This window comes from Homalodisca vitripennis, chromosome 8 (genome assembly GCF_021130785.1).
Source record: "Homalodisca vitripennis isolate AUS2020 chromosome 8, UT_GWSS_2.1, whole genome shotgun sequence".
Classification (NCBI taxonomy): Eukaryota; Metazoa; Arthropoda; class Insecta; order Hemiptera; family Cicadellidae; genus Homalodisca; species Homalodisca vitripennis.
In genome coordinates, this window is record NC_060214.1 from 103,789,331 (window position 1) to 103,807,423 (window position 18,093).

General features: G+C 36.3%; 1 protein-coding gene across 1 annotated transcript in view; it reads left to right on the forward strand.

Annotated features, from left to right (window-relative positions):
* Nucleotides 1-18,093, forward strand: part of LOC124368294 (protein sax-3-like) — a 52,533-nt gene that overhangs the window by 21,042 nt on the left and 13,398 nt on the right. Inside the window, exons 7-9 of the mRNA XM_046825568.1 lie at nucleotides 5,873-6,205; nucleotides 8,069-8,294; nucleotides 17,909-18,024. Of these exons, the coding sequence (XP_046681524.1) occupies nucleotides 5,873-6,205; nucleotides 8,069-8,294; nucleotides 17,909-18,024 (675 nt within the window). The remainder of the gene's footprint in view (nucleotides 1-5,872; nucleotides 6,206-8,068; nucleotides 8,295-17,908; nucleotides 18,025-18,093) is intronic.

Consider the following 18,093-nt stretch of genomic DNA (forward strand, 5'->3'; position numbering starts at 1 on the left):
AGTATTCCTGCCAATAATACTAAGCTGCCACTTAGGTTTACTAAATTAAGACAAAATAAAATATTGCCAAATTATTTTAGATTTTTTTTATTATATAAATTTGATACTACGATTAATGAATGCGATCCTTTCCTTGCCCAGCATATAGGAAAGTATGGTAACAAAGGTCAAATACACACTTCATACATATCTTCTCAAACTTGCATTGAGTTTATTGAAATAATTATGGGAAACTGTGTGCTTAAAACCATAGTTAAAGAAGTGAAAGAAGCGAGATACTTCTCTCTGATTGTGGATTCCACTCCTTATAGTTCTCACTGTGACCAATTAGCTATTACTTTGTGATATGTATTCGTGACTGAACATAAGCCTGTATAGAGCGGCTTATCAAACTTATACCTGGAATATCACATGCAGCTGCAGGCATGGAAACAGTTGTAGTTGGATGTTTTGAAAGCTTTGATATAGATATCAAGAAGTGAAGGGGTCAAAGCCATGACAGTTCTTTTAATTCATTGGGGCCTTACTCAGGTCTTCTGACCAGAATAAAGCAGCACATTCCACTAGCTGAATATGTACCATGTGCTTCACATCCATTAAAACTTGTTGGCTCTGTTGCCATGGAGTACTGCACAGCTACCGTAGTACTATTTGGTTTTGTCCAGGAACTGTACTACTATTTTTCTGCATCAACTTACAGGTGGAGTATTTTTAAACTGTTTGGCAAAAACTCAGACGCCAGTGGTAAAGTCACTGACAGAAACTAAATGGTTAGCAAGAGCGAACGCTGTCTTAACTTTGGTAAAATGTTGTAAAGACCCCAGTGTAAAACCTACCTGTAGACTGGACGCACAAATCCTTGAGGCTAAGTTGCAGAATTTTGAAACCATTCTTCTTCTAGTTGTATGAAGTGGTGTTTTGGAGAGAGTAGACAAATAATCCAATAAACTTCAGAGGGAAAATCTCAATCTTGAGCTAGGAATAAAAAAGTTTAAAATTTTGAGAGGATTCTTCAGTGCCAAGAGGGATGAGTTTGATGTATACAAGAAAACCTCACTAAGACTAGCAGATTTGATGTTCTTAGCTGCTCAATAGTAAGAAAATTAAAAATATTTAAAGATAAAATGATTGGGATCAAAGGAGAACTGGATGAAAGAACAAGTTGGAAAAATAATGTATATTTTCAAATTATGGACTCAGTAATATCAAACCTAGCTAGAAGGAAGGTTAATATGGTGCAAACATTAATAGCATTTCACATCAAACTGTTTTTTTAGGGACTCCACTTGCCAACAAACAGACTAAATTGACAGACACCTCTCCATCACAACAAACAACCACCTCAAATTTCTCAATCAAAACAATTCAGTCCGACTGCTTCACCAAAACGCCCAATCAGCGAGAAACAAACTGGAGGAACTGCAACTCATTTGTGAGGACGAAAAAAACAGATATCCTAGTTGTGACCGGAAAAACAGTTTCAACGACAGGAACATTGCCCTCTGCAAAATTCCAAATTTCACTTTGGCCAACGCATTTTGTAGAACAACTCTCCAAAAAAAGGGGGTGTCGCCATTTTTATGAAGGAAAATTTTAAGTTCAACCTTTTTTCCAGTCAAGGAAACAATTAAAAAAGATTTTGAAGCAGTTGGAGTCAAAAATTTACACCAAAAAGTCAAAATTACTCGTCGTTGGCGTTTATAGGTCTCCCAACGGGAACGAAGATGTTTTCATGTCAAATTTGAAGCTTTGCTGACGGAATTGACTACCCAGCAACTGAACTTCGTTTCTGATGGGTGATTTTAACATCGATGCGATGAACCAAACTCATCCGTCGACTAAACGCTTTGTCGATATGCTACAATGTTTTGGCTTGGAGTTGCTGGTCAAAACTCCAACGAGAGTGACGCCGGCAACACAATCTGCTATCGACAATGTCATTTCAAATCTCCCAAATGTCGAAGTGTCCGTGATCAACACAGCAATCGCGGATCATTATGGCCAAGAGGCTATAATTACAGGACAAACAAATCGAGAGGGAGCCCAAAATTAATAAAAACAATAAGAGACATAGGGCCTAGCAACATTGCTCTCCTAAACGCCTCTCTTTTTAAAGAACAATGGCACTTTCTAAATTCAAGCCAAACAGTAGAACAGCAGTTCCAGGCATTCAATAATTGCCTAAAATTTTCATCTAAATCTATGCTGTCCTACAAAAAACAATTAAAAATATGCCAAAAAAAAGACAAGAAATACTTGGATCACGAAAGGAATATTGGTTTCAAGAGATAAACTAAAATTCATTTCCGAAATTTATAGATCAGATTCAAAATGAAAAATTTCAAAATTTATTACCGAAACTACAAAAGAATTTACCGAAAAGTGATCCAAGCCGCGAAATCATATGATGTCTCAAAAAAAATTCTTTCTTCTAAAAATTGTTTCTAAAACTGTTTGGGACATTATTAACAATAAAAATAAAGCTCACAAACAGATCCAAATTAAAATTGGAGATACCTTGGTGCAGGATGAAGCTGGGATCGCCCATGAGTTTTAATAGATTTTTTTGCGTCTGTTGCTTGTGGGCGAGGTCCTCTACCGTCAGAGCCCCAGGTTAATCACGCGCGAAGACGTTTATAGTCCAGTAGAATCAATGATACTGGCACCTGTACTTGAGGAAGAATTGGAAAAAATTATTCAGCAGCTCCCGGCCAAAAAATCAAACCGATCTAAATTTATTGTTCATGTGGATCTTGAAAAAATGTGCCAAGCATATTGTGAGCCCTCTGACTCAATTGGTAAATCTGTCTTTTCAAAACAGGAGTTTTCCCCTCCCTCCTGAAAAATGCTAAAGTACACCCCATTTTCAAAAAAGATGACCCATGCTCCCTTAACAATTATCGGCCTGTCTCTATAAGTGGTAGAGAGGACTTTTAAGTCCTAACTTCGCCTCTGTAAATAAAGGCATTTTCATTTCATTTCATTTCTATTTTTGCCAACTGTGAGCAAGATTTTTGAAAAACTATTTTTGACAAAGAATGCTTTGTTTTCTTAGCAAACACAACCAGCTCTCTGAAGACCAATTTTTGGCTTCAGAACGGGAAAATCGACGGTAGACGCTTGTGGTGAGTCTGGTCGAAATGGTTGTAGAGGGGTTAGAGTGTCGGAACCCACCATAAGTGTGTTTCTCGACTTATCCAAAGCATTCGACTGTGTTGACCATAATACCACTTCTTGACAAAACTTGAATCTCGTGGCATTCGAGGTGTGCCCCTGCTGTGGATTAAATCATTTCTAAGCCATAGAACACAGACTGTCCAAATTACAAATCACCTTTCAAGTCCATTGAATTTGAGATATGGAGTTCCCCAAGGCTCCATCCTCAGTCCAATTCCTTTTTCTGGTCTATGTCAATGACATCGAGTCATCACTTCTGTACGGGAATCTCGTGCAGTATTGCTGATGACACGAATCTCTGTTTTAACGATAAATCAAAAAGAAGTTTTGGAAACAAAAAGCTTTTGTTGACCTTAACAATTGCGTCCAACACTTTCATAGCCTCAATCTCACAACAAATTCCACAAAATCTAATTTTCTGAATTTCGCCCTGCGACCAATGGACGTTGGGTGTGGGCCTTCCGTCATGCTGGGAGACTCCACATTAGAAGAAGTTTACTCCTCCAAATTCCTTGGTATATACCTTGATCGAGGTTTGACATGGAATGTTCACATTGATTCAGTTTGTTCAAAATTAGCATCTGGCGTTTATGTTTTAAGATCTTTAGCCAAATACTGCCCAAGTCAGGTTCTGATGGCGGCGTATTACGGCCTGATTTACCCACATCTTTCCTACGGAGTGATTTTGTGGGGAGCTTGTTCAAACAATCAAATTTTGAGAGTTTTCAGGCTTCAAAAGAAAAGCGATTAGAACAATCGCCAACATGAACTTCAGAGAGTCGTGTAGACCAGCTTTCAAAAAATTGCAGCTGTTGACCCTGCCATGTCTCTACATCTTGGAGGCAGTTTTATTCTGTAAGTCAAAATGTGCCCTGACTAGGGGCCGTGACGTGCATGAAATATGAAACGAGAGGCAGAGACAACTACCGTACTGGGCGATACAGAACGGTGGTTTATGAACACCTGCCCTTGCAGGCAGGTGTCCGTTTCATCAACAGTTTGCCAGATTCCATGAAAAACGTACAAACGCCCAAGGCGTTTAAAAAACTCGTCTGAAGCGCTTTTTAGCGTCTAAAGCATTCTATAGCGTCGGACGAGTTTTTGAATTATAGTTGGGAGACCTCCAATCTAGAAGACTAACACTGGCGTTGGCAGTGGAGAGAATTGGCGGAGTAAGTGGTATGGATGAATGTAACGATTGTATGTCCTGAATGTGGGTATTGTGAACGAATGTAAAAATTATAGATTTATTCGGTATGACCTTTTGCCACATAATTGTAATATTATCAACGGCAATAAAAGACTTGACTTTGACTTTGATATGAGGTCATAGCTTCCAGATTCCAAGTGTTTCCTCTTCTACTCACCTACCCACAGGTGTCAACAGAAATGAAAGGAGTGGCTTCAAAACTATGTAAGATCTTTTTTGAAGACAGCAATGTAAATTTCTTAAACGAATGTGTTCACTTTCAGATGTTTTTCGAATTGTAAAGATTCAAAGACATCATTGTATACTTACATAAAAGAAATTACATCTATTGACTACTTTTCCAAATCTCGAAATTGTGATTAAAATATTTTCAATGCTACAGTGACAAACTGTACTGTAAAAAGAGAATTTTCAGTGCTGAACTGGGTAAAAATGCTAAAAGTGCAACTCTTCAGATTAAAAATTAAATTCGTTGGTACTTATGTGTACAGAAAACTATTTGAATTTAAAAACAGACTTTCCTAAAATTGTACAAAACTTTACTGAGAAAAAGTCATAAAAGAAATCTTTCATGTGACTTTATATAAGATTTTGATTGGAACTGTTAAGAATTCATAATCCATTTTTAGATCTGAAAAAGGTTATTTGTTTTACTTTTCTGAACTTCATCCAAGAATTGCAAGTGCAGGTTTCTTATTTTTATGTAACTTTAAGTTAAAGAATAGATTTTGTGAAATATACATTTAAATCCAATTTGTAATCAGTAATTTTACTCATTTCCTTTTGGATTTTAACCCTGAAATAATAATCTCTTATTAAGTTAATCTATTATTATATCTCTAGTATAAATTTGGTTTAGATTGTATTAAAAGTGTTAATAAAATATTTATAATAAATTACATGTACGCCGTAAGGCTTTTTCTTTTAAGTTTTACATACCAAAACCCAGATATTTTTAAACAATTAATTAGGCCTATTGTTGATTTTTAATTGTTTATGAGAAACAAAAAAATTTGTACACATAATGTAGCTATGGTAGGAGGGTTGATTTAATTTGAATATTGGATTTTGCTTCAGTTCACCTTCCTTTTTAGGGGCTTTCTACACATAACTGTTGTATGAAATAACTTTTGTAATACACAGTTCATTATTAAATAGTCCTTGGTTTAAAGATACAAAATATATACCAGATTATCTTGAAAGCAAAGTTTCATTAATCATGGTATAAGATAGACTAGTCAAACTGTGAAGAAGAGGCTATATACCTATATAAATAGGTATTGATTTGAACTGACTAATAATCTTATATAAATCACTTGTTTTTCTTCTTAAGAGACAAAAACTGGACGCCATTTCAACACATCTGTGTCTTAATTCTAAAATACCTATCAGTTTTGTTTATAATTACGTTGAGGAATTCGATCTATACTTTACTGATCTAGTAACAATTTTGGGTTGTCCCTCTCAGTGTATTGTGTTGTACAGGTAGAGCTGTTTAGTAGAGACCCAGCTGTGCCAAGGGGGGGAGGTAGCGGATGGGCTGTAGTTGCTAGGAGGGTTCCAGGACCTACTTATACGCAGCACCACCTGGGTCCCGCCTTGGTCTACACATTCCTGGTGCGAGCAGAGAATTCCCACGGGCTGTCGTCACCCAGTCCCTTGTCGCCCCCCACCCTACTGAGTCCCCAAGCCCCCGTGGGGTCGTCCACACACTCTCACCAGCTCAAGGAGGCACAGGCCAGCCTGTCAGCAGGACATGTGGTGGAGCTAACCACCATCCAGCCCACCAGTGCCACCTCCATCAAGCTAGGCTGGGAAGTAAGTGGTACTATTATATCACATTTATACAGATTTTTATAACTTTACAGAATATATATTTTAAAATACATTCACTTTTTTGTTGAGAAGATACTCTACAGGACAAAATTAGATTAACTTTTTTGGTACTAGCAGAGTGCTTAATCACAAAGGTCATGATTATGTCGGACAATAGATTGTGCCAGTAATTCTAATTAGTTTCTTTTTATATTGCTGTTGAAATCACCCCTAACATACGAGTAATGATGAAGTTTATAGCACAACCTTGTTCAACCCCTACACGAGAACTTCCGGTCAACACAGCATCTTCACTGTGCATATTCAGATGATGTGAAAACCTCAAAAATTTGTGAAAGATGTTTTTTTTTTTATTTGCACTAAATAGTAGCCATCAATATGCTTTATTATAAGCAGGGTGAACAGATGGATATTCCTAACAGGAGGACTTTTGGGGGTGAAAAAGGATGACACTGAAGTAAAAAGGAGGACATTAAAGTAAAAAGGAGGACAGTAATAAATAATCTTACAAACTTTGCAAAAACATACATTATACATGCATTTATACATTATCGAAAAAACCCACGTTATAAATTAATACTGTATTTAAGCATTATTATGTTTTATAATGCAAATAAAAAAACATTTAACACATTGGAGTCTGGCTCGCTATTTGCTGTTTTTATAACCCGGTCTGCATAAATTAATTGGTTTTCAGATTTTTTTTTTAGAAAACTGTTAAATATTATGTATAAGATATTATATTTTCTTGAAAGTTCTATCTTTCCTTTTTAAAATGATATGTTAAACTGTATTCCTATAAAATCTAATTAATTTTTAAAAAAATTTCAAAACTTACATTTTTTGATGAAAAATAAAAACTCCCGCATGTCTGGTGTTACTTGAAAACTAACTTTTGAATAAATAAAACAAGTAATTTCAATTTTTTTAAAGGCATTTACTATATACATATTTACAAATAATTATTTTAATTGCCAAAAAAAATTTCAAATGCTAAAAAAATTATTGTTGTCGTAGACAGACTGATGACGCGCCAGGTCACGTCAGTGGATAAACAAAAGCCTCAAGCGGGTATGACGTAGTAGCGCCTAGCGGAATTGTTCTGAACTAACCATTAACGCTGGCTTTCTAATGCAGCAGACGGCACTCGAATATCACTCGAGCAACTCCGTATATCAATCGGCAAAACTGTGCTCGAGTCACGCTCGAGCGCCGGCCGGGGGTTTAAACAATGGCGCTCGGGTCTGGCTCGAGCGTAGACTCGAATGTGTTAAATAAAAAAAATATAAATTTTTTAAATAATTTGAATCAATTAATTATATTGATTTATTACATTATTAGGAAGCTGTACTAACAGACATGTATCAGACATTATCACTATAACAGAAAAATATATAACATTATAACAAAATTAACCTATAATTCATAAAACATAATCGAGAGGTAGTAGCGCCAGTGCAGCTGAGCAGATAGAAACAACAGTGAGTCAGTGACACTATAGACAACACTGAACATACAACTGGATCTAACAGCAGTTCACATGCCATGGCATAATGTGTGCACTGCAATAACTTTTCACGGTCTATCTTCTGGACTTTGGAAATCTGAAGAATTTGGTATGTGATGCTACCATTTTTCAAACATTTAAGAGTTCCCCAAAAAGCTGGATATGTTACATAATTTTCAAAAGCCGGGAGGATAGGAGAACAAGCATTAAAAAGGAGGATGTGTCCTCCTAAAGCCAGACGTCTGTTCATCCTATTTATAAGAGCTCATAATATCAAATTTTTGTATACATCTTCTTTGGCTATTGTTTTACATGTGACGGCAAAATTGTTTGAACAGATAGTGAATGCAGACTTTGTAGAAGGCTTCTATATATACTCGCGTTCATTGGACACCAACACCAAGTCTACCAACATACTGACAGTACTCCATGCCGGAGAGGCTTCTGGATTCCTGGTCACCGGACTTCTGCCCTTCACCCGGTATCTCTTCTTCCTCATCCCTTTCTTCAAGTCAGTTGATGGCCGGCCTTCCAACTCCAGGACTGCTCGAACCATGGAAGACGGTAAGGGTCTGGTGATAGATTACTGTAGCATGTTAACATTCATTGATAAAAAGATTACAATTATTAAAATGTTATTATTATGTAAGAAAAAGCTTATTACTCACTGGACAAAAGAGACAGCTGATATTGTTTTACAATAAATACTTCTCATTAATCATTTTAAGTTAACAATTTGTATCAAACAAACCGTTTAAAATTGATTAAGTTATGATTTAAAGCACAACGTTGTCTATATCTATCGCTCAATTTGCAAGGTACTTCAGGGGTTTAAAAAGAAGTACCATTTTTGTTTATTAAAATTTCTTTGCTTTAAAGATATACTTTAGTTTAATGTATCGGTTGAAAATAGAGATATCAGGATTTAAGAAAAGGGCTGCATTACACAGAAACTTAAACCTTGTAAGATTTTATTTTAACATCCCCTTAATCCATCACCCCCTTCTCCCACCCTTTCCATTTTAAGATCCCCCGTAGGGACAATTGTAATAAAAATCCACTCTGCAACGACCACACCTCCAAACTTTCTAACACTTGTACATAGTTTTAGTACTTGTTATGAGTGACATGTGGATAGGGAGGGAGTTCAATACACAGCAGAGTTAAGTTGAGGTGAAACTCATATTTTACAAGGAGGGACTGAATTATTGACATTTTATACTATTTGTTAAAAATGCAGTAAATTCAGAAAATGTGGACAAAAAGTCTAAGAATAAGCAAAACAACTGTATTATCTACAGAAAACAAACCAGCTTCTTCAACCATTGTATGTACTTAACGTGACAATAAGTGCAAGAATCTATATCTCTAATTACTAAGTAGTGGGGACAAATGTTTACTAACAAACATACTTACCTCTCAAAATATTACAGGTAGTAGTATGCCACACCACATGTTGCATTAAAAACTTCACTCAAGTTACACGCAGAATTTCAGATATATAAAAAGGTTTTTACCAACTTATCCAGTTGATATATTTAAAAATAAAAAAAATATATAGGAGAGAATTGGCCAGCCAAATAGATAGAAGATAAATTTTGCCAGTTCATAAGTGATAGGCATTGCTGAAGCAATGTCAAATCCTAATGTAAAATCATCAAACTCCTTGTTGTCTATGTAAAAATAAAGTTTCATGCATAATTTCAAATCTGCAGCTCATCCCACTCTCGATATATCTTCCGGAATGCTGATCTTCACTGACACTCAGCCACATTCCATGAAGGCACATGCACTAACTCGATCTTGTCTATATAGTAATGAAGCTTCTTGCTAAATATAAGTTTTTTAGCTCATTTTGTTCTCGAGAAATTCTGTAGAAGACAGACTCATAGAATGATAATTTTTCCAGTCCACGAGTGGTAGCAAAATTACCAAAATCTTAAGTGTCTTACTCAATCCTTACTCAAGATATCCTGCATAATTGTTATCCTTCACTAATACCAAGAACAAATCCAGGAAACAATTTTGGGGGGTCAAGATAACTAATATTTTCCCAAACTGGACAGAAAGTTAAGCCTCATTACGTTCCTTAAAACGTTTTTGACCCGTATCTCTGTTGAGAACGATCTCTCAGCAGTACATGTCAGTAATACTGAATTATTTAATTAATAATAACCATTTTAACAGATAGGAAAGAAATAACAGAAGGGTGCCAATCAAGATGGCCGACCATCTACAGTCACAGTGAAATTAACTCTAAGAAAAGTGTGTATTTAAGTGGTAATAATCCAACAAAATATTATTTACTTGTGCACAATACTTACCTTGGATCACATGTAAGTTAATAGCTAACATTCCTTCATGAAGGCTTTAAAACACTATCAAGAAACTAAAGTTTAATATTGAACTCTAACAAAGCAAGTAAATGATTAAGATCAAGTCTTTAAAAATTCAATAACTTTACTCCACACAACTATATTAATCACTCTAATACTATTTATATAAAAAAAAATCCTCTCTGCAAAAAAAATATAAGTATGTTAAAAAGTATTTAATTGAAACAATTGTAGTGAAGAACAGCTCTATCATTGAGCGACCTACTTAGCAAGACAAACATCAATCACCCAACTCAGCAAACAACTGGCACTTCTGCAATGTCAACAACACTGACCTCAGGTAATGCTGACAGAAACACTCATGTAAACACTCTCAGTAGGGCACTGATCTAGCATCTGACAGACTACTGAAAACTCAGAATTTTTTTAAATACATCTGACATTGTTGTATATCATCATTAATATACAGCCAACCCAACAAACACTCATTGAAATTTAACAAGAGGAGACTGACAAACCTCTATATAAAAAAACAGTTCCCATTGCAATTTATGACTTAAAAAAAATAACAAATTTTAACACAGAGGAGCCTGCCAAACCTCGTAATAAAAAACAGTAAATTTCAAACCTCTGACACTAAAATACCATAACACAGAGGAGCCTGCCAAACCTCGTAATAAAAAACAGTCCATAACAACACAGAGAAGTCTGCTAAATTTCGCTATAAAAAAGTGTTTCTTTACCCTGGGCATACATACATTTTAAAAAACAAAAAAATCCTCAGATTTACTACACAGAAACCGGAACAAACTCAACAAAAATGTCAAAATATCCTTGCGGAATCTGTGATATTGGTGTTAAATACCAAGGCATTCAATGCACCAGAACCTGTGAAAGGTGGGTTTCATGCAAAGTGTCTTGCATGGGAGTTCTAAAAAGTTCAAAAACCTCACAGACAATTGACATAAACACCTGGTCTTGTGACAGCTGCAAACCAAATGACAATTGCTGTAAATATTGAAAACCTAAAATCAAAGATCCAAGATTTGTCATCAAGGGAGAATTTCGACCCAGATGAATCTCTGACTCTAGCTGCGCGGAATTTAGTAATGCGTTATTATCAGAAAATAATAACCTTAAACAACAAATTCATGAAATTAAACTTGAAAAATCCCCAACACGAACTTGCATTAGAAGACAAACTTAACCTGGCAGAAGAGATTATAAATGACCTCAAAGGTAAAAACCAAAATCTACACCATGAAATAAAATCTCTGCAGAACAAACTTGAAATTGAACGAGTACTGAGGGAAAGAATTCATTAAACAAGTAGAGACCGAAAGTAACAGCCAAACGAGACGGATAAAAGATATGTCATCCCTGAACACTGCCTTAAAAAACAAAATAAAAAATATAGAGGCAGTAAAAACTGCAATAAACACTGAATTAGACGACCTCAAGCTAAAAAAACACAGCCCAAAAAGAAAAAATTTGATCTCTTAAGCCACACCCTTGAAAGGGCAAAACAAGAAACCAATAACCTCAAGCATAAGCTGTTGGAATATGATGACACAATTAAACTGTACATAAAAAAAAGTTCTAGAGAACCTCGAACCTCATCCAGCTCCTGACTACCTACCATCGCCTAAACCGCAATTGCCTGGACCAACACCAACATCATGCACCTCAGAGAACCTGACAGAAACAACTAAGCAACACCATACACAGGAGAGCAAAATCAACCAGCCACTTAACAATCCCCAAGTTCACAAAACACCCGCAACTTATTTCACAGGAAATTCCACAGACCTCAAAACTTCAAAAAACCTCTTGTCCAGAGGGAGGAAACCTCCAGTTAGATGGCGAAAAAAACATCTTTTAAGTATCTCTCTCCAAGTTGCAAAGAACCAGAAGAACAAGGTTGCACATGCAGTAGGCAATGAACCACAGTCTGCCCCAGCAAAACCACACCATGAAAAAAAACATAAATCTTGATAAAAAAGAGCTCAACGGAATATTCAAGGTTGCGAAAACCCCCCCGCACACTGCCACAAAACTCGGACCATCCGAAACAATTCAAGAATTCTTTGATAAAAATGCTAGGCGCATAAACTCTACAACTTTAGAGGAAACCAAACTCATAAAAACTGCAGAGAACACCAAACACAAGACATTTTTTTAGAAATGAACTCAAAGGGAAGGGCCAAAGAAAAACAAACAAACAAACTCAAGCACAGATTAACAATACTTCACCAAAACGTCCAAGAAGTCTCTAATAAAAATTAACAGATTAATTCATTTTATAGAGTCTACAAACCCAAAACCAAATGTCGTAATCCTCAGTGAACATGGACTTAAACCACATCAAATTGAAAATGTTGAATTAATACCGGGATACTGCCTCAAAGCACATTATAGCAGGGAACATCACAGAAAAGGGAGGCGTGGCAATATTGGTGGAAGAACACCTAGTAAAGGATACAGAAAAGATAGAAACAACGTTGTATTGTCAAGAACTGCTCTGTGAAATGGCTATGATACAAATAACCCTAAAAAAAAAAACATGCCTTAACATCATGGGCATATACAGGCCACCTGATGCAGACGTTGCCGAGGCACTAAACAAACTCTCAATTGCCATTGAAGAAACCAAAATAGAGAACTCTCCCTTAATCATTATGGGAGACATAAACATAGATATCCTCAACCCAGACAGGAAAACCATTAAACTAAATGAAACACTTGCTTTGTACAACATCCGCAGATTAAATCTACCAGCTACAAGGATAACTCAACATTCAAGAACATCAATCGATTGTATTTGCACCAATATCCCTGATGATGAAACTACAAAAAGCATAGTAATAGAGGGAAGAATCTCTGATCACACCGCACAACTCCACACACTCTACACAGAAACACCAGCTCAAAAACCAACCATGGTGTGTAGAGCCCTCAGAGAAGAAAATTTAAACCAACTGAAACTCCTTCTTTCAAATGAATCATGGGAGAACCTGACTGAAGCCTCAACGGTCGAAGAGGCATACAACATTTTCAATAAAACCTTTAACACAGGCTCTAAAACCACTGGCATGCCTAAAAAGAAAATTAGACCTAAAAAAAAGTACAAGCCAAAGCACTTTATTGATGAAGAAGCAATCAGGCTCAAAAGAGACTATTTAACATCTCAAAGTCGATTTGAAGTGACAGGAAATCAAAATGATAAAGCAGAGGCAAAACTTAAAGAAAAAGAGCTACGATCAAAGATTGAAAATTCTTGAGACAGCAAGCAACCACCAACTATATAACCAGAGCTGAAAACAAGTCAAAGGCTGTATGGGAGGTGATAAAACAATGCTCGAAACAAAAAGAAAAGCCCATCAGAGCTCAAACTCCACATAAATGGTGAAATAATAACAAGTCCAAAAATAATAGCAAACCAATTTAACACATATTTTGTAAATGTAGCAGAGAGACTCTGGAAAAAAAATCCCAGCTTCCGAGAGGAAAACCAATACATCCCGCAACCCATGAACCGACTGAAAATCTCAATATCATTACAGACACAAGCACTAAAGAGTCAGGGCCACTATCACTGAAATGAAAACTAAGAATTCAGCCGGCATTGATGAGATATCCACAAAAATACTGAAGCACTGTGCAGATGAACTCACATCTCCCCTTACCGTTATTTTCAACAGATCATTCCGAGAAGGGAGGTTTCCCTCAGAACTAAAGGTCTCAAAAATCTACCCCAAAATTCAAAAATGGTGAAAAAACACAAATTAGCAATTACAGGCCCATTTCCCTTATCTCAACATTTTCAAAAGTGTGTGAAAAAATTGTCCTAAAGAGACTTCTAGACCACTGTGCTAGAAACAACTTGCTTACCGACAACCAGCATGGCTTCTCTACAGGAAAATCAACCACCACAGCAATAATAAAGCTAATTGAAACCGTAGTAGACAACTTAGAAGCAGGAAAAACTAACAACCGCTATAACTACTTGACTTGAGTAAGGCCTTCGACTGCCTCAGTCACAGTCTTATCATGAATAAATTAGGACACCTGGGAGTGAGTGACACTGCAAAAAAATGGTTTAAAAGCTACTTAGAGGGACGACAACAACTCGTTGAACTGAAACATACACACAGAGGAATCACAGAAGAAATAAGATCAACGCCTCTTCCAGTTTCAAAGAGGCGTGCCTCAAGGATCGGTTCTAGGACCAGCACTCTTCATCTTGTTTGTAAATGACTTGCCTCACTATGTGGGAGAATTTTGCCTACCTCTCATGTACGCGGATGATACAACCCTGCTACTTAAAGGACAAACCGCAGACGACCCTGGCAGTATCATCCTACGTTGCCCTCAACATGGCATACCAATATTGCAATGGGAATGATCTGGTAGCAAAACCCGACTAAAACCAGCCAGATAGCATTTGGAAGAAGAGCGACCGAAGTTCAAATCATCCCAGATGTACGCTTGGAGACACATGTTAAGTTCTTAGGCTTGACTATAGATGAAAACATATCTTGGACCCCACACATAGACAATCTGAGTAAAAGACTAAAATACTAGCCTATACATGATAAAACAAATAATATCTCTGAGCAACTTAGAAACAGCTAAAACAGCTTATTTTTCTCTATTTGAATCACACGTAAGATATGGTCTTTCTGTATGGGGTGGTACATCAAAACTCAACCTAAAAAGAATCCTGACACTCCAAAAGAAATGTATTAGGGCCCTTGCCGGCCTACACCACCTGGATAGCTGCAGAGATGCATTCAGAGCACAGAAAATCATGACTGTTGTCTCACTCTACATCCAAGAGGTAGTGATGTATGTAGATGGAAAAGATCTGCCGAGGAACAAGGACACTCACCATCACAAACACCAGAAACGGTGAGCTTTACATCCTGCCAGCACACACCACCTAAAGCTATTTGAAACTAAACCATCCTACATCGGCAGAAAACTTCACAATTCACTGCCTCAAGAAATGCACACCAAGAGAGGGAACTCGCTGAGGTCGGCACTAAAAGCATGGGCTCTTGGACCGACCATTTTTACAAACTCGAAGAATTCTACAGTGAAACTCTTATCTAAAACTGCTTGAAGACTCAAAACTCACATTATTGTAAAAGACACTATTTGTAATCTCAATGATTGTAAATAAAGATGATTCTGATTCTGATTCTGATTCTGAAATATTTCCAGCCCCTTCGAGCAATAGGCTTCTCTAACACTCAGCCAATTAGTGATAGTCTGTTATAAGAGTACTCCAGAACTGGGTTCTAGTTCTTATGAAATTCCAAAGTTCAACACAACCCAGTCATATCAACTAATCAGTTCATGAATAGTGCTAAATTCATATCTGTCTAATTTCATCTAGAGAATTATGTGGCATTGGGAATCATGTTTACAAAGAAATTGAGTTCTAATTGAATTAGAAAATGCAAGAGTCCTTGATATTACTGCACAGTTTGAGCTACCAAGTGTGAGCTCACCATGAAACATTAACGGCACCGCTGTGGCAGCCGGAGTTTAGTTTGGTCTTAGAATTATCAGAAGGAAGTAACTAATAGAAACTTATTATTTCTATATCAGTGTACAGACATTTAAAACTACAAATTTAAATAAATTTCAATTTTATTCTGTTGCCACAGTTGTCTAATAATACTGTCTTGAGGATTGTATTATTAAAAGCCAGCTATAATAGAATCATCTTGAGTTTTCCCCATAAGACCAATGTTAAACTTCATAAAGTTTCCCCATATTGTTTATCGTAGCATTATGGCAGATGTCCAATTTTAAAGACATAAATAATATAAATCCAAATGCTTTTTATTTATTTTTGTAACGTGTATACTTTTTGAATATTTCAATGATAAAGTACTACAATATTGTGTGTTTTTTTTTTAATAAGACATAAAAATATCTTAAAAACTAAAAATTGTTTTTGTACGGTATGAAATGGCTTAAGTTTAAAATTGTTCTTATGGGTAATAACTGAAGGTCATTTTACTACAGCTGGCTCTTAAGGCTCTTTTCTAAAATTGTGCGATGTCTGTCTCTCTGTCTGTGCGCTAACTCAAAAGTAGTGCTTATAATAACGATATCAACCCTCACTATAGATGTAATTTTAAGTTGAAATCTTAACACAACTTCATGTCTGGCTTCATCGTTCTAGGTCACATGGTTGTGTGTCTAATCCTGACTGGTCTGTCATCACTAAGTAGTCCATTCACTGCCTCATCATGACAACCCTGCGGTGCAGCTATACCATAACTCTCTCATAGTTACAAACCCTTCTTTACTGCCTCAAGACATTTGGTGAATCATGTTGCCCATATTTAGAAATGTATATACTTTTACATTGTTACTTAGCAAGTGAGTGTAATCTTGCTGACTGTACCTACCACGCTTGATGTACTCCCATCTCATTTTTTAAAACCTTTTCTCTAGTAGACCGGACCTGAGTAGTGGCTTTAGATGCTGTCTTCAAAGTAACCCTACTCTAGTTTTGCCCTTACTGGCCTCTCATCCCCGGAGGAAATGAAGCATACTCACCTCATGTTGTTCTGAATGGTTCTGCCCCTTCCCCTGAGTTAGACTCTTATCCAAGTTCTCAATCTTGGACAAAACACCAGCGCTTATGTGAGCACAAGTGCTCATGTGCGCTTGCACATGTGGTGCTTTGTGAACAGTTCTAGTGGTAAAAAGCGTTTTACTGACTCATTAACTCGTGAGGAGTTGCTGATACTGATTCAGGTCCAAAGTTTTTTTAGGACTGAAAAATGGTTTAGAGGTGATTTCCACACTAACGCCAACGGCCAGGTAAGTGGGCTGCTTGCAAAGACAGGATTGCTCAGCAATCATCCATTTTCGCAGATGCCATGCTCAATGTTCCTTTGTCATTTATCTGATGTTAACTATTGTATCCGCTAGACTGCACCATTGACCAAAATGGCAGTGGTTAAAATCAAAATTACTCCTTGAGTCTTCTATTTTTTCTGCTCTTGGAATCACCAAACCAATGAAGATAGTGGTCTCTTGGTCTTACAAAGATATACCAGTGGATCTATTTGTGGGTTTCATACAGAGGCCCAAATTTTCCTTTCCCATATTTATTCTCAATATGTATTGTAATGGATAATGATTTTTCAGGGGAATTTTGCGGACTATCACTCCAAATGGAGGTATTTGAGGAATCATTCTCAAAGGAAGAAAATGTATTACTTTGAGATGTGGAAATATTCAAAGTAGTTTTATACAATCTGTGTAAACTATTAGACAGAGCAGCGGATCATTTAAAAACTTGTATGTTGACCATACAAGTAAAATAAAAAACTAAGTATGTTAATAATTAAAGGAAGTATGATGTATAGTTGTCAGTTCCAAAGTCTGGGATGGTTTATTACATAAACTATTTATTTGTGAAAAATAATATATGGTGGTAATTATTTTTACAAGTAAGTATTTCACGTGAATAATAAATAAGTTATGTTTTTATGTGGGAGCCTTTTATGATTCCATAGATACCAGAGCTTTGATCTACCAATACTTAAAGTTAACCAAAGCAGTACAAAATTGTATAACACAATTCTCAAAAAGAGAGATGGAATAAAGACTTTTCAAAAACTTTCTATCATAGAAATTTATGAAAGGAGAAATGGAGAAATGTCTATTGTGGTGATTACTCTGGCAGTGATGAAAACAATACATTATTAATAGCACTGCCACAATTGCGTGGCATTTGCTTTATAATGCAAAACAATTTCAGTATCTAACAATAACAATAATTAAAACTTAAACAATGGGAAACATTTTCAGTGCCGACTGAACCACCAGTAGATATGGAAGCAGTCCTACTCAACGCCACAGCTGTCCAACTAAAATGGAAACCCCCGCCTCCTCAATCCTGCAATGGGATCCTTCGATCTTATCAGGTAATCTATCTTTACTGTTAAATCAAAAATAAAAATTCTTTATTACATGGACTTTGAGAACAGTAATAG